This window comes from Somniosus microcephalus, chromosome 28 (genome assembly GCF_052327205.1).
Source record: "Somniosus microcephalus isolate GS21.2 chromosome 28, FLI_Smic_1.0, whole genome shotgun sequence".
In the NCBI taxonomy this organism is placed as follows: Eukaryota; Metazoa; Chordata; class Chondrichthyes; order Squaliformes; family Somniosidae; genus Somniosus; species Somniosus microcephalus.
In genome coordinates this window covers 25,831,327-25,857,939 of record NC_141014.1, presented here as the reverse complement: position 1 = coordinate 25,857,939, position 26,613 = coordinate 25,831,327, and the positions used below count along the sequence as shown (strand labels likewise).

General features: G+C 44.9%; 1 protein-coding gene across 1 annotated transcript in view; it reads right to left on the bottom strand.

Annotated features, from left to right (window-relative positions):
* The window catches only part of LOC147099461 (caspase recruitment domain-containing protein 11-like), a 181,947-nt gene that overhangs the window by 41,342 nt on the left and 113,992 nt on the right, over positions 1-26,613 (bottom strand). The window contains exons 8-9 of the mRNA XM_085969636.1: positions 2,144-2,353; positions 310-423 (exon numbers count right to left, since the gene is read on the bottom strand). Coding sequence (XP_085825762.1) covers positions 310-423; positions 2,144-2,353 — 324 coding nt within the window. The remainder of the gene's footprint in view (positions 1-309; positions 424-2,143; positions 2,354-26,613) is intronic.

Sequence of the window (26,613 nt, the reverse complement as noted above, 5' to 3'; positions counted from 1 at the left end):
ACCAGGGAGTGAAATTCTGGCTGTTTACTCTATCTTTACTCGACCAAGCTGGCTGGCCTGAGGTCAGGTAACTCAGTGCAGACCAGGGACTGATTCCAGAACCTGATCCCAACACTTTCATTCAGCCAAAGGTGGGATCATCAATCTATTTACAACTTTTGTGTGGGCTTCGGAATGGTCCTTTCCACCCATTGTGTCAACCAGAAATCCAGTCTGAATGTCCTTGATGGTGGAGGAGATGGATGGGCATAATATGGGGAGACCAGTGAAGAACCCACTCTTGAATAGTCCAGACCTGGAATTCCATACCTTCACGCAATTCCGTCTGCTGAATGAGCAAGTTGGAACTGTTGTGTCTTGTTCTTGGTTTGCACTGTTCCAGTCCTCAGGGCCAATGAAGCAGCTGTTCAGTTTCAGTGAACTCTGAAGAATCAAAGAAGATGCGTGTCAACTGGGTTGAGATTAGTCACCTTGCTGTCCTTTACCGCACTCTGATCAAGCAAGCATCATCCGCTAGGTTGCCCCTGAGTTTTTTTTTTTTTAATTCATTGGATGTGGGCATCACTGGCAAGGCCAGCATTTATTGCCCATCCCTAATTGCACTTCAGAAGGTGGTAATGAGCCGCCTTCTTGAACCACTGCAGTCATGTGGTATGTCACAGCAGTTTGAGACAACTAGGCCATTTCAAAGGGCAGTTAAGAGTCAACCACATTGCTGTGGGTACATAGGATGGTAAGGATGCCAGATGGATTATCATTACTGACACTAATTCTTTTAAATTCCAGATTTATTTAATTAGCTCTATTTAAATTCCCCAGCTGCCCTGGTGGGATCTGAACTCTTGTCTCATGGATCATTAGCCCAGGCCTTTGGATTACGAGTCCAGTAATCTTCTTCTTCTTAGGCAGTCCCTCGGAACCGAGGATGACTTGCTTCCACATTAAAAATAAGTTCTCAGGTGACTGATGAGTCCAATGCGGGACCCTGCAGTCTCTGTCACAGGTGGGGCAGACGGTGGTTGAAGGGGCGGGTGGGTGGGGTGCTTGGGTTGACGTGCACTCCTTGCACTGCCTGCGCTTGGCTTCCGCTTGCTCCCGGCGAAGAGACTCGAGGTGTTTGGCGCCTTCCCAGATGCTTCTCCTCCACTTTGTGCGGTCTTGGGCCAGGGATTCCCAGGTGTCGGTGGGGATGTTACACTTTTTCAAGGAGGCTTTGAGGGTGTCCTTGAAGTGTTTCCTCTGCCCACCTGGGGCTCTCTTGCCGTGTCGGAGCTTCGAGTAGAGCGCTTGTTTTGGCAGTCTCGTATCGGGCATGCAGACAATGTGACCCGTCCATCGGCGCTGATCGAGCTCCGATCAGCTCCAGTAATATAGCCACTATGCTACCGTTCCCCGAGTGGTTAAAGGCACCACCTGGCTTGGTAGTGGGCCACCCAGATCAGAAGGCCCCAGCTTTAATTCCTGCACTAAGCAAGCTAACTTCAGCGAGCACATTAGGATGCCTACAATTCATATTCCAGCTATGGCTCAGTGGGTAGCACTCTCGCCTCTTGTACGTCAGTAAGGTTGTAAGTGCGAATCCCACCCGAGAATATGAGCACCTAAATCTAAGCTCCCATTTAGGTCGCTTGGAAAATTTTTTGAAGAAGAGCAGGGAGGTCTCCTGGTGTGCTGGCCGATATTTATCCTTCACCCAAAAATCACTAGAAACGGATTAACATGTTATAAGTGGTTAGAATGTGGAACTCGCCACAATGTGGGGCAGTTGAGGCGAATAGTATCGATGCATTTAAGGGGAAGCTGGATAAGGACATGAGGGAGAAAGAAATAGAAGGTTGTGCTGATAGGGTGAGATGAAGAGGGTTGAGTGGAGGCTCATGTGGAGGGTAAACACCGGCATGGACCGGTTGGGCTGAATTGTCTCTTTCTATGCTGCAGGCTCGATGTAACCCTATATAACTGGTCATTGATCTCAATTCTGTTTTTGGGACCTTGCTGTACGCAAAATGGTTGCCACATTTGCCTGCATAACAGCAGCGACTACACTTCAAAAATCATTCATTGGCTGTGGAGCACCCTCAGGACATGAAAGGCGCTATACAAATGCAAGTTCTTTCTTTAAAGATTGTTGTAAGAGATTTACACAGAAATCCAGGTAGTCCCCACTGTGGTTGCCGCTTTTCAGTTGCTGCAGCTGGGAATTCAGGGCGGCAAGCTCCCCTTCTTTCTTTGTCAGCCCCATTTGAAGGCTGTCCGTCTTCTCCTCCATTGTCCAAATCTGTCTCCGATACCTACTGTTATCGAGCAAGCTTTGAGCATAAACGGTCTGGGCCTCGTCACGAACCTTCAGTGCCTGTTGAATAGAGACATCATGGACGTTAAAATGGTTTCTGGAATCATACATTATGATGATGAATCCCTGGGCTACTTGAAGCCTGATAAAGTTCAGCATCACCGTTCTACCAGAGGGCACCAGCTCACCTCTATAACACAGGGTAATAGCTCACCTCTATAACACAGGGTACCAGCTCACCTCTATAACACAGGGCACCAGCTAACCTCTATAACACAGGGTAATAGCTCACCTCTATAACACAGGGCACCAGCTCACCTCTATAACACAGGGAAATAGCTCACCTCTATAACACAGGGCACCAGATCACCTGTATAACACAGGGTAATAGATCACCTCTATAACACAGGGTAATAGCTCACCTCAATAACACAGGGTAATAGCTCACCTCTATAACACAGGGTAATAGCTCACCTGTATAACACAGGGCACCAGCTCACCTCTATAACACAGGGCACCAGCTCACCTCTATAACACAGGGCACCAGCTCACCTCTATAACACAGGGCACCAGCTCACCTGTATAACACAGGGTAATAGCTCACCTCTATAACACAGGGTAACAGCTCACCTCTATAACACAGGGTAACAGCTCACCTCTATAACACAGGGTAATAGCTCACCACTGTAACACAGGGTAATAGCTCACTTCTATAACACAGGGTAATAGCTCACCTCTATAACACAGGGTAACAGCTCACCTCTATAACACAGGGTAACAGCTCACCTCTATAACACAGGGTAACAGCTCACCTCTATAACACAGGGTAATAGCTCACCTCTATAACACAGGGTAACAGCTCACCTCTATAACACAGGGTAATAGCTCACCTCTATAACTCAGGGTAACAGCTCACCTCTATAACACAGGGTAATAGCTCACCTCTATAACACAGGTAACAGCTCACCTCTATAACAGAGGGTAATGGCTCACCTCTATAACACAGGGTAATAGCTCACCTCTATAACACTGGGTAGCAGCTCATCTCTATAACACAGGGTAATCGCTCACCTCTATAACACAGGGTAACAGCTCACCTCTATAACACAGGGTAATAGCTCACCTCTATAACACAGGGTAATAGCTCACCTCTATAACACAGGGTAATACCTCACTTCTATAACACAGGGTAATAGCTCACCTCTATAACACAGGGTAATAGCTCACCTCTATAACACAGGGTAACAGCTCACCTCTATAACAGAGGGTAATAGCTCACCTCTATAACACAGGGTAATAGCTCACCTCTATAACACAGGGTAGCAGCTCATCTCTATAACACAGGGTACCAGCTCACCTCTATAACACAGGGTAATAGCTCACCTCTATAACACAGGGTAATAGCTCACCTCTATAACACAGGGTAACAGCTCATCTCTATAACACAGGGTACCAACTCACCTCTATAACAAAGGGTAATAGCTCACCTCTATAACACAGGGTAATAGCTCACCTGTATAAAACAGGGTAATAGCTCACCTCTATAACACAGGGTACCAGCTCACCTCTATAACACAGGGTAATAGCTCACCTCTATAACACAGGGTAATAGCTCACCTCTATAACATAGGGTAATAGCTCACCTCTATAACACAGGGCACCAGCTCACCTCTGCAACACAGGGTAATAGCTCACCTCTATAACACAGGGTACCAGCTCACCTCTATAACACAGGGTACCAGCTCACCTCTATAACACAGTGTACCAGCTCACCTCTATAACACAGGGTAATAGCTCACCTCTATAACACAGGGTAATAGCCCACCTCTATAACACAGGGTAACAGCTCACCTCTATAGCACAGGGTTTTAGCTCATCTCTATAACACAGGGCAATAGCTCACCTCTATAACACAGGGTAATAGCTCACCTCTATAACACAGGGTAATAGCTCACCTCTATAACACAGGTTAACAGCTCACCTCTATAACACAGGGTAATAGCTCAACTCTATAACACAGGGTAACAGCTCACCTCTATAACACAGGGTAACAGCTCACCTCTATAACACACGGTAATAGCTCACCTCTATAACACAGGGTAATAGCTCACCTCTGTAACACAGGGTAATAGCTCACATCTATAACATAGGGTAATAGCTCACCTCTATAACACAGGGTAATAGCTCACTAATATAACACAGGGTAATAGCTCACCTCTATAACACAGTGTAATAGCTCACCTCTATAACACAGGGTAACAGCTCACCTCTATAACACAGGGTAACAGCTCACCTCTATAACACAGGGTAATAGCTCACCACTGTAACACAGGGTAATAGCTCACTTCTATAACACAGGGTAATAGCTCACCTCTATAACACAGGGTAACAGCTCACCTCTATAACACAGGGTAACAGCTCACCTCTATAACACAGGGTAACAGCTCACCTCTATAACACAGGGTAATAGCTCACCTCTATAACACAGGGTAACAGCTCACCTCTATAACACAGGGTAATCGCTCACCTCTATAACACAGGGTAATACCTCACTTCTATAACACAGGGTAATAGCTCACCTCTATAACACAGGGTAACAGCTCATCTCTATAACACAGGGTACCAGCTCACCTCTATAACACAGGGTAATAGCTCACCTCTATAACACAGGGTAACAGCTCACCTCTATAACAGAGGGTAATAGCTCACCTCTATAACACAGGGTAATAGCTCACCTCTATAACACAGGGTAGCAGCTCATCTCTATAACACAGGGTACCAGCTCACCTCTATAACACAGGGTAATAGCTCACCTCTATAACACAGGGTAATAGCTCACCTCTATAACACAGGGTAACAGCTCATCTCTATAACACAGGGTACCAACTCACCTCTATAACAAAGGGTAATAGCTCACCTCTATAACACAGGGTAATAGCTCACCTGTATAAAACAGGGTAAAAGCTCACCTCTATAACACAGGGTACCAGCTCACCTCTATAACACAGGGTAATAGCTCACCTCTATAACACAGGGTAATAGCTCACCTCTATAACATAGGGTAATAGCTCACCTCTATAACACAGGGCACCAGCTCACCTCTGCAACACAGGGTAATAGCTCACCTCTATAACACAGGGTACCAGCTCACCTCTATAACACAGGGTACCAGCTCACCTCTATAACACAGTGTACCAGCTCACCTCTATAACACAGGGTAATAGCTCACCTCTATAACACAGGGCACCAGCTCACCTCTATAACACAGGGTAATAGCCCACCTCTATAACACAGGGTAATAGCTCACCTCTATAACACAGGGTAACAGCTCACCTCTATAACACAGGGTACCAGCTCAACTCTATAACACAGGGTAACAGCTCACATCTATAACACAGGGTAATAGCTCACCTCTATAACACAGGGCACCAGCTCACCTCTATAACACAGGGTAATAGCTCACCTCTATAACACAGGGTAATAGCTCACCTTTATAACACAGGGTAATAGCTCACCTCTATAACACAGGGTAATAGCTCACCTCGAAAACACAGGGTAATAGCTCACCTCTATAAGACAGGGTAATAGCTCACCTCGATAACACAGGGTAACAGCTCACCTCTATAACACAGGGTACCAGCTCACCTCAATAACACAGGGTAACAGCTCACCTCTATAACACAGGGTAATAGCTCACCTCTACAACACAGGGCACCAGCTCACCTCTATAACACAGGGTAATAGCTCACCTCTATAACACAGGGTAATAGCTCACCTCTATAACACAGGGTAATAGCTCACCTCTATAACACAGGGTAATAGCTCACCTCTATAACACAGGGTAATAGCTCACCTCTATAACACAGGGTACCAGCTCACCTCTATAACACAGGGTAATAGCTCACCTCTATAAGACAAGGTAATAGCTCACCTCTATAACACAGAGTAATTGCTCACCTCTATAACACAGGGCACCAGCTCACCTCTATAACACAGGGTACCAGCTCACATCTATAACGCAGGGTACCAGCTCACCTCTATAACACAGGGTAATAGCTCACCTCTATAACACAGGGTATTAGCTCACCTCTATAAAACAGGGTAATAGCTCACCTCTATAACACAGGGCACCAGCTCACCTCTATAACACAGGGTAACAGCTCACCTGTATAACACAGGGTAATAGCTCACCTCGATAACACAGGGTAATAGCTCACCTCTATAACACAGGGTAATAGCTCACCTCTATAACACAGGGCACCAGCTCACCTCTATAATACAGGGTACCAGCTCATCTCTATAACACAGGGTAATAGCTCACCTCTATAACACAGGGCACCAGCTCACCTCTTTCACATAGGGTACCAGCTCACCTCTATAACACAGGGCACCAGCTCACCTCTATAACACAGGGTAATAGCTCACCTCTATAACACAGGGTACCAGCTCACCTCTATAACACAGGGTAATAGCTCACCTCTATAACACAGGGTAACAGCTCACCTCTATAACACAGGGCACCAGCTCACCTCTATAACACAGGGTAATAGCTCACCTCTATAACACAGGGCACCAGCTCACCTATATAACACAGGGCACCAGCTCACCTCTATAACACAGGGTAATAGCTCACCTCTATAACACAGGGTAATAGCTCACCTCTATAACACAGGGTACCAGCTCACCTCGATAACACAGGGTAATAGCTCACCTCTATAACACAGGGTAATAGCTCACCTCTATAACACAGGGTAATAGCTCACCTGTATAACACAGCGTACCAGCTCACCTCTATAACACAGGGTAATAGTTCACCTCTATAACACAGGGTAACAGCTCACCTCAAGAACACAGGGTAACAGCTCATCTCTATAATACAGGGTAATAGCTCACCTCTATAACACAGGGTAACAGCTCACCTCTATAAAACAGGGTAATAGCTCGCCTCTATAACACAGGGTAATAGCTCACCTCTATAACACAGGGTAATAGCTCACCTCTATAACACAGGGTAACAGCTCACCTCTATAACACAGGGTAATAGCTCACCTCTATAACACAGGGTAACAGCTCACCTCTATAACACAGGGTAATAGCTCACCTCTATAACACAGGATAATAGCTCACCTCTATAACACAGGGTAACAGCTCACCTCTATAACACAGGGAACCAGCTCACCTCTATAACACAGGGTACCAGCTCACCTCTATAACACAGGGTAATAGCTCACCTCTATAACACAGGGTAATAGCTCACCTCTATAACACAAGGTAACAGCTGACCTCTATAACGCAGGGTAATAGCTCACCTCTATAACACAGGGTAACAGCTCACCTCTATAACACAGGGTAATAGCTCGCCTCTATAACACAGGGCACCAGCTCACCTCTACCGCACAGGGTAATAGCTCACCTCTATAACACAGGGTAATAGCTCACCTCTATAACACAGGGTAATAGCTCACCTGTATAACACAGGGTAACAGCTCACCTCTATAACACAGTGTAACAGCTCACCTCTATAACACAGGGTGACAGCTCACCTCAATAACACGGGGTAATAGCTCACCTCAATAACACAGGGTAACAGCTCACCTCTATAACACAGGGTAACAGCTCACCACTATAACACAGGGTAATAGCTCACCTCTATAACACAGGGTAATAGCTCACCTCTATAACACACGGTAATAGCTCACCTCTATAACACAGGGTAATAGCTCACCTCTATAACACAGGGTAATAGCTCACCTCAATAACACAGGGTAATAGTTCACCTCAATAACACAGGGTAATAACTCACCTCTGTAACAGAGGGCAACAGCTCACCTGTATAACACAGGGTAATACCTCACCTCTATAACACAGGGTAATAACTCACCTGTAAAGCACAGGGTAATAGCTCACCTCTATAACACAGGATGATAGCTCACCTCTATAACACAGGGTAATAGCTCACCTCTATAACACAGGGTAACAGCTCACCTCTATAACACAGGGTAATAGCTCACCTCTATAACACAGGGTAACAGCTCACCTCTATAACACAGGGTAATAGCTCACCTCTATAACACAGGGTAATAGCTCACCTCTATAACACAGGGTAACAGCTCACCTCTATAACACAGGGAACCAGCTCACCTCTATAACACAGGGTACCAGCTCACCTCTATAACACAGGGTAATAGCTCACCTCTATAACACAGGGTAATAGCTCACCTCTATAACACAAGGTAACAGCTGACCTCTATAACACAGGGTAATAGCTCACCTCTATAACACAGGGTAACAGCTCACCTCTATAACACAGGGTAATAGCCCGCCTCTATAACACAGGGCATCAGCTCACCTCTACCGCACAGGGTAATAGCTCACCTCTATAACACAGGGTAATAGCTCCGCTCTATAACACAGGGTAATAGCTCACCTGTATAACACAGGGTAACAGCTCACCTCTATAACACAGGGTAACAGCTCACCTCTATAACACAGGGTGACAGCTCACCTCAATAACACAGGGTAATAGCTCACCTCAATAACACAGGGTAACAGCTCACCTCTATAACACAGGGTAACAGCTCACCACTATAACACAGGGTAATAGCTCACCTCTATAACACAGGGTAATAGCTCACCTCTATAACACACGGTAATAGCTCACCTCTATAACACAGGGTAATAGCACACCTCTATAACACAGGGTAATAGCTCACCTCAATAACACAGGGTAATAGTTCACCTCAATAACACAGGGTAATAGCTCACCTCTGTAAAAGAGGGCAACAGCTCACCTGTATAGCACAGGGTAATGCCTCACCTCTATAACACAGGGTAATAACTCACCTGTAAAGCACAGGGTAATAGCTCACCTCTATAACACAGGGTAATAGCTCACCTCTATAACACAGGGTAATAGCTCACCTCAATAACACAGGGTAACATCTCACCTCGATAACACAGGTTAACAGTTCATCTCTATAACACAGGGTAATAGCTCACCTCTATAACACAGGGCAATAGCTCACCTGTATAACGTGGGTAATAGCTCACCTCTATAACAAAGGGTAATAACTCACCTGTATAACACAGGGTAATAGCTCACCTCCATAACACAGGGCAATAGCTCACCTGTATAACACAGGGTAATAGCTCACCTCTATAACACAGGGTAATAACTCACCTCTATAACACAGGGTAATAGCTCACCTCCATAACAGGGTAACATCTCACCTCGATAACACAGGTTAACAGTTCATCTCTATAACACAGGGTAATAGCTCACCTCTATAACACAGGGCAATAGCTCACCTGTATAACGTGGGTAATAGCTCACCTCTATAACAAAGGGTAATAACTCACCTGTATAACACAGGGTAATAGCTCACCTCTATAACACAGGGTAATAGCTCACCTCTATAACACAGGGTAATAGCTCACCTCTATAACACAGGGTACCAGCTCACCTCTATAACACAGGGTAATAGCTCACCTCTATAAGACAAGGTAATAGCTCACCTCTATAACACAGAGTAATTGCTCACCTCTATAACACAGGGCACCAGCTCACCTCAATAACACAGGGTACCAGCTCACATCTATAACGCAGGGTACCAGCTCACCTCTATAACACAGGGTAATAGCTCACCTCTATAACACAGGGTATTAGCTCACCTCTATAAAACAGGGTAATAGCTCACCTCTATAACACAGGGCACCAGCTCACCTCTATAACACAGGGTAACAGCTCACCTGTATAACACAGGGTAATAGCTCACCTCGATAACACAGGGTAATAGCTCACCTCTATAACACAGGGTAATAGCTCACCTCTATAATACAGGGCACCAGCTCACCTCTATAATACAGGGTACCAGCTCATCTCTATAACACAGGGTAATAGCTCACCTCTATAACACAGGGCACCAGCTCACCTCTTTCACATAGGGTACCAGCTCACCTCTATAACACAGGGCACCAGCTCACCTCTATAACACAGGGTAATAGCTCACCTCTATAACACAGGGTACCAGCTCACCTCTATAACACAGGGTAATAGCTCACCTCTATAACACAGGGTAACAGCTCACCTCTATAACACAGGGCACCAGCTCACCTCTATAACACAGGGTAATAGCTCACCTCTATAACACAGGGCACCAGCTCACCTATATAACACAGGGCACCAGCTCACCTCTATAACACAGGGTAATAGCTCACCTCTATAACACAGGGTAATAGCTCACCTCTATAACACAGGGTACCAGCTCACCTCGATAACACAGGGTAATAGCTCACCTCTATAACACAGGGTAATAGCTCACCTCTATAACACAGGATAATAGCTCACCTGTATAACACAGCGTACCAGCTCACCTCTATAACACAGGGTAATAGCTCACCTCTATAACACAGGGTAACAGCTCACCTCAAGAACACAGGGTAACAGCTCATCTCTATAATACAGGGTAATAGCTCACCTCTATAACACAGGGTAACAGCTCACCTCTATAAAACAGGGTAATAGCTCGCCTCTATAACACAGGGTAATAGCTCACCTCTATAACACAGGGTAATAGCTCACCTCTATAACACAGGGTAACAGCTCACCTCTATAACACAGGGTAATAGCTCACCTCTATAACACAGGGTAACAGCTCACCTCTATAACACAGGGTAATAGCTCACCTCTATAACACAGGATAATAGCTCACCTCTATAACACAGGGTAACAGCTCACCTCTATAACACAGGGAACCAGCTCACCTCTATAACACAGGGTACCAGCTCACCTCTATAACACAGGGTAATAGCTCACCTCTATAACACAGGGTAATAGCTCACCTCTATAACACAAGGTAACAGCTGACAACTATAACACAGGGTAATAGCTCACCTCTATAACACAGGGTAACAGCTCACCTCTATAACACAGGGTAATAGCTCGCCTCTATAACACAGGGCACCAGCTCACCTCTACCGCACAGGGTAATAGCTCACCTCTATAACACAGGGTAATAGCTCACCTCTATAACACAGGGTAATAGCTCACCTGTATAACACAGGGTAACAGCTCACCTCTATAACACAGTGTAACAGCTCACCTCTATAACACAGGGTGACAGCTCACCTCAATAACACGGGGTAATAGCTCACCTCAATAACACAGGGTAACAGCTCACCTCTATAACACAGGGTAACAGCTCACCACTATAACACAGGGTAATAGCTCACCTCTATAACACAGGGTAATAGCTCACCTCTATAACACACGGTAATAGCTCACCTCTATAACACAGGGTAATAGCTCACCTCTATAACACAGGGTAATAGCTCACCTCAATAACACAGGGTAATAGTTCACCTCAATAACACAGGGTAATAACTCACCTCTGTAACAGAGGGCAACAGCTCACCTGTATAACACAGGGTAATACCTCACCTCTATAACACAGGGTAATAGCTCACCTCTATAACACAGGGTAATAGCTCACCTCTATAACACAGGGTACCAGCTCACCTCTATAACACAGGGTAATAGCTCACCTCTATAAGACAAGGTAATAGCTCACCTCTATAACACAGAGTAATTGCTCACCTCTATAACACAGGGCACCAGCTCACCTCAATAACACAGGGTACCAGCTCACATCTATAACGCAGGGTACCAGCTCACCTCTATAACACAGGGTAATAGCTCACCTCTATAACACAGGGTATTAGCTCACCTCTATAAAACAGGGTAATAGCTCACCTCTATAACACAGGGCACCAGCTCACCTCTATAACACAGGGTAACAGCTCACCTGTATAACACAGGGTAATAGCTCACCTCGATAACACAGGGTAATAGCTCACCTCTATAACACAGGGTAATAGCTCACCTCTATAACACAGGGCACCAGCTCACCTCTATAATACAGGGTACCAGCTCATCTCTATAACACAGGGTAATAGCTCACCTCTATAACACAGGGCACCAGCTCACCTCTTTCACATAGGGTACCAGCTCACCTCTATAACACAGGGCACCAGCTCACCTCTATAACACAGGGTAATAGCTCACCTCTATAACACAGGGTACCAGCTCACCTCTATAACACAGGGTAATAGCTCACCTCTATAACACAGGGTAACAGCTCACCTCTATAACACAGGGCACCAGCTCACCTCTATAACACAGGGTAATAGCTCACCTCTATAACACAGGGCACCAGCTCACCTATATAACACAGGGCACCAGCTCACCTCTATAACACAGGGTAATAGCTCACCTCTATAACACAGGGTAATAGCTCACCTCTATAACACAGGGTACCAGCACACCTCGATAACACAGGGTAATAGCTCACCTCTATAACACAGGGTAATAGCTCACCTCTATAACACAGGGTAATAGCTCACCTGTATAACACAGCGTACCAGCTCACCTCTATAACACAGGGTAATAGCTCACCTCTATAACACAGGGTAACAGCTCACCTCAAGAACACAGGGTAACAGCTCATCTCTATAATACAGGGTAATAGCTCACCTCTATAACACAGGGTAACAGCTCACCTCTATAAAACAGGGTAATAGCTCGCCTCTATAACACAGGGTAATAGCTCACCTCTATAACACAGGGTAATAGCTCACCTCTATAACACAGGGTAACAGCTCACCTCTATAACACAGGGTAATAGCTCACCTCTATAACACAGGGTAACAGCTCACCTCTATAACACAGGGTAATAGCTCACCTCTATAACACAGGATAATAGCTCACCTCTATAACACAGGGTAACAGCTCACCTCTATAACACAGGGAACCAGCTCACCTCTATAACACAGGGTACCAGCTCACCTCTATAACACAGGGTAATAGCTCACCTCTATAACACAGGGTAATAGCTCACCTCTATAACACAAGGTAACAGCTGACCTCTATAACACAGGGTAATAGCTCACCTCTATAACACAGGGTAACAGCTCACCTCTATAACACAGGGTAATAGCTCGCCTCTATAACACAGGGCACCAGCTCACCTCTACCGCACAGGGTAATAGCTCACCTCTATAACACAGGGTAATAGCTCACCTCTATAACACAGGGTAATAGCTCACCTGTATAACACAGGGTAACAGCTCACCTCTATAACACAGTGTAACAGCTCACCTCTATAACACAGGGTGACAGCTCACCTCAATAACACGGGGTAATAGCTCACCTCAATAACACAGGGTAACAGCTCACCTCTATAACACAGGGTAACAGCTCACCACTATAACACAGGGTAATAGCTCACCTCTATAACACAGGGTAATAGCTCACCTCTATAACACACGGTAATAGCTCACCTCTATAACACAGGGTAATAGCTCACCTCTATAACACAGGGTAATAGCTCACCTCAATAACACAGGGTAATAGTTCACCTCAATAACACAGGGTAATAACTCACCTCTGTAACAGAGGGCAACAGCTCACCTGTATAACACAGGGTAATACCTCACCTCGATAACACAGGGTAATAACTCACCTGTAAAGCACAGGGTAATAGCTCACCTCTATAACACAGGATGATAGCTCACCTCTATAACACAGGGTAATAGCTCACCTCTATAACACAGGGTAACAGCTCACCTCTATAACACAGGGTAATAGCTCACCTCTATAACACAGGGTAACAGCTCACCTCTATAACACAGGGTAATAGCTCACCTCTATAACACAGGGTAATAGCTCACCTCTATAACACAGGGTAACAGCTCACCTCTATAACACAGGGAACCAGCTCACCTCTATAACACAGGGTACCAGCTCACCTCTATAACACAGGGTAATAGCTCACCTCTATAACACAGGGTAATAGCTCACCTCTATAACACAAGGTAACAGCTGACCTCTATAACACAGGGTAATAGCTCACCTCTATAACACAGGGTAACAGCTCACCTCTATAACACAGGGTAATAGCCCGCCTCTATAACACAGGGCATCAGCTCACCTCTACCGCACAGGGTAATAGCTCACCTCTATAACACAGGGTAATAGCTCCGCTCTATAACACAGGGTAATAGCTCACCTGTATAACACAGGGTAACAGCTCACCTCTATAACACAGGGTAACAGCTCACCTCTATAACACAGGGTGACAGCTCACCTCAATAACACAGGGTAATAGCTCACCTCAATAACACAGGGTAACAGCTCACCTCTATAACACAGGGTAACAGCTCACCACTATAACACAGGGTAATAGCTCACCTCTATAACACAGGGTAATAGCTCACCTCTATAACACACGGTAATAGCTCACCTCTATAACACAGGGTAATAGCACACCTCTATAACACAGGGTAATAGCTCACCTCAATAACACAGGGTAATAGTTCACCTCAATAACACAGGGTAATAGCTCACCTCTGTAAAAGAGGGCAACAGCTCACCTGTATAGCACAGGGTAATGCCTCACCTCTATAACACAGGGTAATAACTCACCTGTAAAGCACAGGGTAATAGCTCACCTCTATAACACAGGGTAATAGCTCACCTCTATAACACAGGGTAATAGCTCACCTCAATAACACAGGGTAACATCTCACCTCGATAACACAGGTTAACAGTTCATCTCTATAACACAGGGTAATAGCTCACCTCTATAACACAGGGCAATAGCTCACCTGTATAACGTGGGTAATAGCTCACCTCTATAACAAAGGGTAATAACTCACCTGTATAACACAGGGTAATAGCTCACCTCCATAACACAGGGCAATAGCCCACCTGTATAACACAGGGTAATAGCTCACCTCTATAACACAGGGTAATAACTCACCTCTATAACACAGGGTAATAGCTCACCTCCATAACAGGGTAACAGCTCACCTCTATAACACAAGGTAACAGCTCACCTCCATAACACAGGGTAATAGCTCACCTCAAAAACACAGCGTAATAGCTCACCTCTATAACAGGGTAACAGCTCACCTCTATAACACAAGGTAACAGCTCACCTCTATAACACAGGTTAATAGCTCACCTCTATAACACAGGGGAATAGCTCACCTCTATAACACAGGGTAATAGCTCACTTCTATAACACAGGGTAAAAGCTCACCTCTATAACACAGGGTAACAGCTCACCTCTATAACAGGGTAACAGCTCACGTCTATAACACAGGGTAATAGCTCACCACTATAACACAGGGTAACAGCTCACCTCTATAACACAGGGTAACAGCTCATCTCTACAACACAGGGTAACAGCTCACCTCTATAACATAGGGTAATAGCTCATCTGTATAACACAGGGTAACAGCTCACCCATAAACACAGAGTAATAGCTCACCTGTATAACACGGTGTAAATGCTCACCTCTATAACATATGGTAATAGCTCACCTCCATAACACAGGGTATTAGCTCACCTCTATAACACAGGGTAATAGCTCACCTCTATAACACAGGGTAACAGCTCACCTCCATAACACAGGATAACAGCTCACCTCTATAACACAGGGTAATAGCTCACCTCTATAACACAGGGTAACAGCTCACCTCTATAACACAGGGTAATAGCTCACCTCTATAACACAGGGTAATAGCTCACCTCTATACCACAGGGTAACAGCTCACCTCTATAACACAGGGTAACAGCTCACCTCTATAATACAGGGTAATAGCTCACCTCTATAACACAGGGTAACAGCTCACCTCTATAACACAGGGTAATAGCTCACCTCTATAACACAGGGTAACAGCTCACCTCTATAACACAGGGTAATAGCTCACCTCTATAACACAGGTTAACAGCTCACCTCTCTAACACAGGGTAATAGCTCACCTCTATAACACAGGGTAATAGCTCACCTCTATAACACAGGGTAACAGCTCACCTCTATAACACAGAGTAATAGCCCACCTCTATAACACAGGGTAACAGCTCACCTCTATAACACAGGGTAATAGCTCACCTCTATAACACAGGGCAATAGCTCACCTCTATAACACAGGGTAATTGCTCACCTCTAAAACACAGGGTAACAGCTCACCTCTATAACACAGGGTAATAGCTCACCTCTATAACACAGGGTAATAGCCCACCTCTATAACACAGGGTAACAGCTCACCTCTATAGCACAGGGTTTTAGCTCATCTCTATAACACAGGGCAATAGCTCACCTCTATAACACAGGGTAATAGCTCACCTCTATAACACAGGGTAATAGCTCACCTCTATAACACAGGTTAACAGCTCACCTCTATAACACAGGGTTATAGCTCACCTCTATAACACAGGGTAATAGCTCACCTCTATAACACAGGTTAACAGCTCACCTCTATAACACAGGATAATAGCTCACCTCTATAACACAGGGTAACAGCTCACCTCTATAACACAGGGTAACAGCTCACCTCTATAACACACGGTAATAGCTCACCTCTATAACACAGGGTAATAGCTCACCTCTGTAACACAGGGTAATAGCTCACCTCTATAACACAGGGTAATAGCTCACCTCTATAACACAGGGTAATAGCTCACTAATATAATACAGGGTAATAGCTCACCTCTATAACACAGTGTAATAGCTCACCTCTATAACACAGGGTAACAGCTCACCTCTATAACACAGGGTAACAGCTCACCTCTATAACACAGGGTAATAGCTCACCACTGTAACACAGGGTAATAGCTCACTTCTATAACACAGGGTAATAGCTCACCTCTATAACACAGGGTAACAGCTCACCTCTATAACACAGGGTAACAGCTCACCTCTATAACACAGAGTAATAGCTCACCTCTATAACACAGGGTAATCGCTCGCCTCTATAACACAGGGTAACAGCTCACCTCTATAACACAGGGTAATAGCTCACCTCTATAACACGGGGTAACAGCTCACCTCTATAACACAGGGTAATAGCTCACCTCTATAACACAGGTAACAGCTCACCTCTATAACAGAGGGTAATGGCTCACCTCTATAACACAGGGTAATAGCTCACCTCTATAACACTGGGTAGCAGCTCATCTCTATAACACAGGGTAATCGCTCACCTCTATAACACAGGGTAACAGCTCACCTCTATAACACAGGGTAATAGCTCACCTCTATAACACAGGGTAATAGCTCACCCCTATAACACAGGGTAATACCTCACCTCTATAACACAGGGTAATAGCTCACCTCTATAACACAGGGTAACAGCTCATCTCTATAACACAGGGTACCAGCTCACCTCTATAACACAGGGTAATAGCTCACCTCTATAACACAGGGTAACAGCTCACCTCTATAACAGAGGGTAATAGCTCACCTCTATAACACAGGGTAATAGCTCAGCTCTATAACACAGGGTAGCAGCTCATCTCTATAACACAGGGTACCAGCTCACCTCTATAACACAGGGTACCAGCTCACCTCTATAACACAGGGTAATAGCTCACCTCTATAACACAGGGTAATAGCTCACCTCTATAAAACAGGGTAATAGCTCACCTCTGTAACACAGGGTACCAGCTCACCTCTAAAGCACAGGGAAATAGCTCACCTCTTTAACACAGGGTAACAGATCACCTCTATAACACAGGGTAATAGCTCACCTCTATAACACAGGGCACCAGCTCACCTCTATAACACAGGGTAATAGCTCACCTCTATAACACAGGGTAATAGCTCACCTCTATAACACAGGGTAACAGCTCACTAATATAACACAGGGTAATAGCTCACCTCTATAACACAGTGTAATAGCTCACCTCTATAACACAGGGTAACAGCTCACCTCTGTAACAGAGGGTAAAAGCTCACCTCTATAACACAGGGGAATAGCTCACCTCTATAACACAGGGTAACAGCTCATCTCTATAACACAGGGTACCAGCTCACCTCTATAACACAGGGTAATAGCTCACCTCTATAACACAGGGCACCAGCTCACCTCTATAACACAGGGTAATAGCTCACCTCTGCAACACAGGGCACCAGCTCACCTCTATAACACAGGGTAATAGCTCACCTCTATAACACAGGGTAATAGCTCACCTCTATAACACAGTGTAACAGCTCACCTCTATAACACAGGGTACCAGCTCACCTCTATAACACAGGGTAACAGCTCACCTCTATAACACAGGGTAATAGCTCACCTCTATAACACAGGGCACCAGCTCACCTCGACAACACAGGGAGCTAGCTCACCTCTATAACACAGGGCAATAGCTCACCTCTATAACACAGAGTACCAGCTCACCTCTATAACACAGGGTAATAGCTCACCTCTATAACACAGGGTAATAGCTCACCTCTATAACACAGGGTAATAGCTCACCTCTATAACACAGGGCAATAGCTCACCTCTTTTACACAGGGTAATAGCTCAGCTCTATAACACAGGGTAATAGCTCACCTCTATAACACAGGGTAATAGCTCACCTCTATAACACAGGGTAATAGCTCACATCTATAACACAGGGTAACAGCTCACCTCTATAACACAGGGTAACAGCTCACCTCTATAACACAGGGTAACAGCTCACCTCTATAACACAGGGTAATAGCTCACCTCTATAAAACAGGGTTTTAGCTCATCTCTATAACACAGTGCAATAGCTCACCTCTATAACACAGGGTAATAGCTCACGTCTATAACACAGGGTAACAGCTCACCTCTATAACACAGGGTAATAGCTCACCTCTATAACACAGGGTAATAGCTCAACTCTATAACACAGGGTAATAGCTCACCTCGATAACACAGGGTAACAGCTCACCTCTATAACACAGGGTAATTGCTCACCTCTATAACACAGGGTAATAGCTCACCTCTATAACACAGGATAACAGCTCACCTCTATAACACAGGGTAACAGCTCACCTCTATAACACAGGGTAATTGCTCACTAATATAACACAGGGTAATAGCTCACCTCTATAACACAGTGTAATAGCTCACCTCTATAACACAGGGTAACAGCTCACCTCTATAACACAGGGTAACAGCTCACCTCTATAACACAGGGTAATAGCTCACCACTGTAACACAGGGTAATAGCTCACTTCTATAACACAGGGTAATAGCTCACCTCTATAACACAGGGTAACAGCTCACCTCTATAACACAGGGTAACAGCTCACCTCTATAACACAGGGTAATAGCTCACCTCTATAACACAGGGTAACAGCTCACCTCTATAATACAGGGTAATAGCTCGCCTCTATAACACAGGGCACAAGCTCACCTCCACAGCACAGGGTAATAGCTCACCTCTATAACACAGGGTAATAGCTCACCTCTATAAAACAGGGTAATAGCTCACCTGTGTAACACAGGGTAACAGCTCACCTCTATAACACAGTGTAACAGCTCACCTCTATAACACAGGGTGACAGCTCACCTCAATAACACAGGGTAATAGCTCACCTCAATAACACAGGGTAACAGCTCACCTCTATAACACAGGGTAACAGCTCACCACTATAACACAGGGTAATAGCTCACCTCTATAACACAGGGTAATAGCTCACCTCTAAAACACAGGGTAACAGCTCACCTCTATAACACAGGGTAATAGCTCACCTCTATAACACAGGGTAATAGCCCACCTCTATAACACAGGGTAACAGCTCACCTCTATAACACAGGGTTTTAGCTCATCTCTATAACACAGTGCAATAGCTCACCTCTATAACACAGGGTAATAGCTCACCTCTATAACACAGGGTAATAGCTCACCTCTATAACACAGGTTAACAGCTCACCTCTATAACACAGGGTAATAGCTCACCTCTATAACACAGGGTAACAGCTCACCTCTATAACACAGGGTAACAGCTCATCTCTATAACACACGGTAATAGCTCACCTCTATAACACAGGGTAATAGCTCACCTCTGTAACACAGGGTAATAGCTCACCTCTATAACACAGGGTAATAGCTCACCTCTATAACACAGGGTAATAGCTCACCTCTATAACACAGGGTAACAGCTCACCTCTATAACACAGGGTAATACCTCACCTCTGTAACACAGGGTAACAGCTCACCTCTATAACACAGGGTAATAGCTCACCTCTATAACACAGGGTAATAGCTCACCTCTATAACACAGGGTAATAGCTCACCTCTATAACACAGGGTAATAGCTCACCTCTATAACACAGGGTAACAGCTCACCTCTATAACACAGGGTAACAGCTCACCTCTATAACACAGGGTAATTGCTCACTAATATAACACAGGGTAATAGCTCACCTCTATAACACAGTGTAATAGCTCACCTCTATAACACAGGGTAACAGCTCACCTCTATAACACAGGGTAACAGCTCACCTCTATAACACAGGGTAATAGCTCACCACTGTAACACAGGGTAATAGCTCACTTCTAAAACACAGGGTAATAGCTAACCTCTATAACACAGGGTAACAGCTCACCTCTATAACACAGGGTAACAGCTCACCTCTATAACACAGGGTAATAGCTCACCTCTATAACACAGGGTAATCGCTCACCTCTATAACACAGGGTAACAGCTCACCTCTTTCACACAGGGTAATAGCTCACCTCTATAACACAGGGTAACAGCTCACCTCTATAACACAGGGTAATAGCTCACCTCTATAACACAGGGTACCAGCTCACCTCTATAACACAGGGTAATAGCTCACCTCTATAACACAGAGTAATAGCTCACCTCTATAACACAGGTAACAGCTCACCTCTATAACAGAGGGTAATGGCTCACCTCTATAACACAGGGTGATAGCTCACCTCTATAACACAGGGTAGCAGCTCATCTCTATAACACAGGGTAATCGCTCACCTCTATAACACAGGGTAACAGCTCACCTCTATAACACAGGGTAATAGCTCACCTCTATAACACAGGGTAATAGCTCACCTCTATAACACAGGGTAACAGCTCACCTCTATAAACACAGGGTAATAGCTCACCTCTATAACACAGGGTACCAGCTCACCTCTATAACACAGGGTAATAGCTCACCTCTATAACACAGGGTACCAGCTCACCTCTATAACACAGGGTACCAGCTCACCTCTATAACACAGGGTAATAGCTCACCTCTCTAACACAGGGTAATAGCTCACCTCTATAACACAGGGTAATACCTCATCTCTATAACACAGGGTAATAGCTCACCTCTATAACACAGGGTAACAGCTCATCTCTATAACACAGGGTACCAGCTCACCTCTATAACACAGGGTAATAGCTCACCTCTATAACACAGGGTAACAGCTCACCTCTATAACAGAGGGTAATAGCTCACCTCTAGAACACAGGGTAATAGCTCACCTCTATAACACAGGGTAGCAGCTCATCTCTATAACACAGGGTACCAGCTCACCTCTATAACACAGGGTAATAGCTCACCTCTATAACACAGGGTAATAGCTCACCTCTATAAAACAGGGTAATAGCTCACCTCTATAACACAGGGTACCAGCTCCCCTCTATAACACAGGGAAATAGCTCACCTCTTTAACACAGGGTAACAGATCAGCTCTATAACACAGGGTAATAGCTCACCTTTATAACATAGGGCACCAGTTCACCTCTATAACACAGGGTAATAGCTCACCTCTATAACACAGGGTAATAGCTCACCTCTATAACACAGGGTAATAGCTCACCTCTATAACACAGGGTAACAGCTGATCTCTATAACACAGGGTACCAGCTCACCTCTATAACACAGGGAAATAGCTCACCTCTATAACACAGGGTAACAGCTCATCTCTATAACACAGGGTACCAGCTCACCTCTATAACACAGGGTAATAGCTCACCTCTATAACACAGGGTAACAGCTCACCTCTATAACACAGGGTACCAGCTCACCTCTATAACACAGGGTAATAGCTCACCTCTATAACACAGGGTAATAGCTCACCTCTATAACACAGGGTAACAGCTCACCTCTATAACACAGGGTAATAGCTCACCTCTATAACACAGGGTAACAGCTCACCTCTACAACACAGGGTAATAGCTCACCTCTATAACACAGGGTAATAGCTCACCTCTATAACACAGTGTAACAGCTCACCTTTATAACACAGGGTACCAGCTCACCTCTATAACACAGGGTACCAGCTCACCTCTATAACACAGGGTAATAGCTCACCTCTTTTACACAAGGTAGCAGCTCACCTCTATAGCACAGGGTAATAGCTCACCTCTATAACACAGGGTAACAGCTCACCTCCATAACACAGGGTAATAGCTCGCCTCTATAACACAGGGCACAAGCTCACCTCTACAGCACAGGGTAATAGCTCACCTCTATAACACAGGGTAATAGCTCACCTCTATAACACAGGGTAATAGCTCACCTGTGTAACACAGGGTAACAGCTCACCTCTATAACACAGGGTAACAGCTCACCTCTATAACACAGGGTGACAGCTCACCTCAATAACACAGGGTAATAGCTCACCTCAATAACACTGGGTAACAGCTCACCTCTATAACACAGGGTAACAGCTCACCACTATAACACAGGGTAATAGCTCACCTCTATAACACAGGGTAATAGCTCACCTCTATAACACAGGGTAATAGCTCACCTCTATAACACAGGGTAATAGCTCACCTCTATAACACAGGGTAATAGCTCACCTCAATAACACAGGGTAATAGTTCACCTCAGTAACACAGGGTAATAGCTCACCTCTGTAACAGAGGGCAACAGCTCACCTGTATAACACAGGGTAATAGCTCACCTCTATAACACAGGGTAATAACTCACCTGTAAAGCACAGGGTAATAGCTCACCTCTATAACACAGGGTAATAGCTCACCTCAATAACACAGGGTAACAGCTCACCTCTATAACACAGGTTAACAGCTCACCTCTATAACACAGGGTAATAGCTCACCTCTATAACACAGGGCAATAGCTCACCTGTATAACATAGGGTAATAGCTCACCTCTATAACAAAGGGTAATAACTCACCTGTATAACACAGGGTAATAGCTCACCTCTATAACACAGGGCAATAGCTCACCTGTATAACACAAGGTAATTGCTCACCTCTATAACACAGGGTAATAACTCACCTCTATAACACAGGGTAATAGCTCACCTCCATAACAGGGTAACAGCTCACCTCTATAACACAAGGTAACAGCTCACCTCTATAACACAGGGTAATAGCTCACCTCTATAACACAGCGTAATAGCTCACCTCTATAACAGGGTAACAGCTCACCTCTATAACACAAGGTAACAGCTCACCTCTATAACACAGGGTAATAGCTCACCTCTATAACACAGGGTAATAGCTCACCTCTATAACACAGGGTAATAGCTCACTTCTATAACACAGGGTAAAAGCTCACCTCTATAACACAGGGTAACAGCTCACCTCTATAACAGGGTAACAGCTCACGTCTATAACACAGGGTAATAGCTCACCACTATAACACAGGGTAACAGCTCACCTCTATAACACAGGGTAACAGCTCATCTCTATAACACAGGGTAACAGCTCACCTCTATAACATAGGGTAATAGCTCATCTGTATAACACAGGGTAACAGCTCACCCAAAAACACAGAGTAATAGCTCACCTGTATAACACGGGGTAATAGCTCACCTCTATAACATAGGGTAATAGCTCACCTCTATAACACAGGGTATTAGCTCACCTCTATAACACAGGGTAATAGCTCACTTCTATAACACAGGGTAACAGCTCACCTCTATAACACAGGGTAACTGCTCACCTCTTTCACACAGGGTAATAGCTCACCTCTATAACACAGGGTGACAGCTCACCTCTATAACACAGGGTAATAGCTCACCTCTATCACACAGGGTAATAGCTCACCTCTATAACACAGTGTAACAGCTCACCTCTATAACACAGGGTAACAGCTCACCTCTATAATACAGGGTAATAGCTCACCTCTATAACACAGGGTAACAGCTCACCTCTATAACACAGGGTAATAGCTCACCTCTATAACACAGGGTAACAGCTCACCTCTATAACACAGGGTAATAGCTCACCTCTATAACACAGGTTAACAGCTCACCTCTATAACACAGGGTAATAGCTCACCTCTATAACACAGGGTAATAGCTCACCTCTATAACACAGGGTAGCAGCTCACCTCTATAACACAGGGTAATAGCCCACCTCTATAACACAGGGTAACAGCTCACCTCTGTAACACAGGGTAATAGCTCACCTCTATAACACAGGGCAATAGCTCACCTCTATAACACAGGGTAATAGCTCACCTCTATAACACAGGGTAACAGCTCACCTCTACAACACAGGGTAATAGCTCACCTCTATAACACAGGGTAATAGCCCACCTCTATAACACAGGGTAACAGCTCACCTCTATAACACAGGGTTTTAGCTCATCTCTATAACACAGGGCAATAGCTCACCTCTATAACACAGGGTAATAGCTCACCTCTTTCACACAGAGTAATAGCTCACCTCTATAACACAGGTTAACAGCTCACCTCTATAACACAGGGTAATAGCTCACCTCTATAACACAGGGTAATAGCTCACCTCTATAACACAGGGTAACAGCTCACCTCTGTAACACACGGCAATAGATCACCTCTATAACACAGGGTAATAGCTCACCTCTATAACACAGGGTAATAGCTCACCTCCATAACACAGGGTAATAGCTCACCTCTATTACACAGGGTAATAGCTCACCTCTATAACACAGGGTAATAGCTCACCTCTATAACACAGGGTAATAGCTCACCTCTATAACACAGGGTAACAGCTCACCTCTATAACACAGGGTAATACCTCACCTCTGTAACACAGGGTAACAGCTCACCTCTTTTACACAGGGTAATAGCTCACCTCTATAACACAGGGTAATAGCTCACCTCTATAACACAGGGTAATAGCTCACCTCTATAACACAGGGTAATAGCTCACCTCTATAACACAGGGTAACAGCTCACCTCTATAACACAGGGTAACAGCTCACCTCTATAACACAGGGTAATAGCTCACCTATATAACACAGGGTAATAGCTCACCTCTATAACAGAGTTTAATAGCTCACCTCTATAACACAGGGTAACAGCTCACCTCTATAACACAGGGTAACAGCTCACCTCTATAACACAGGGTAATAGCTCACCACTGTCACACAGGGTAATAGCTCACTTCTATAACACAGGGCAATAGCTCACCTCTATAACACAGGGTAAGAGCTCACCTCTATAACACAGGGTAACAGCTCACCTCTGTAACACAGGGTAATAGCTCACCTCTATAACACAGGGCACCAGCTCACCTCTATAACACAAGGTAAGAGCTCACCTCTATAACACAGGGTAATAGCTCACCTCTATAACACAGGGTAACAGCTCATCTCTATAACACAGGGTACCAGCTCACCTCTATAACACAGGGTAATAGCTCACCTCTATAACACAGGGTAACAGCTCACCTCTATAACACAGGGTACCAGCTCACCTCTATAACACAGGGTAATAGCTCACCTCTATAACACAGGGTAATAGCTCACCTCTATAACACAGGGTAACAGCTCACCTCTATAACACAGGGTAATAGCTCACCTCTATAACACAGGGTAACAGCTCACCTCTACAACACAGGGTAATAGCTCACCTCTATAACACAGGGTAATAGCTCACCTCTATAACACAGTGTAACAGCTCACCTTTATAACACAGGGTACCAGCTCACCTCTATAACACAGGGTACCAGCTCACCTCTATAACACAGGGTAATAGCTCACCTCTTTTACACAAGGTAGCAGCTCACCTCTATAGCACAGGGTAATAGCTCACCTCTATAACACAGGGTAACAGCTCACCTCCATAACACAGGGTAATAGCTCGCCTCTATAACACAGGGCACAAGCTCACCTCTACAGCACAGGGTAATAGCTCACCTCTATAACACAGGGTAATAGCTCACCTCTATAACACAGGGTAATAGCTCACCTGTGTAACACAGGGTAACAGCTCACCTCTATAACACAGGGTAACAGCTCACCTCTATAACACAGGGTGACAGCTCACCTCAATAACACAGGGTAATAGCTCACCTCAATAACACAGGGTAACAGCTCACCTCTATAACACAGGGTAACAGCTCACCACTATAACACAGGGTAATAGCTCACCTCTATAACACAGGGTAATAGCTCACCTCTATAACACAGGGTAATAGCTCACCTCTATAACACAGGGTAATAGCTCACCTCTATAACACAGGGTAATAGCTCACCTCTATAACACAGGGTAACAGCTCACCTCTATAACACAGGGTAATACCTCA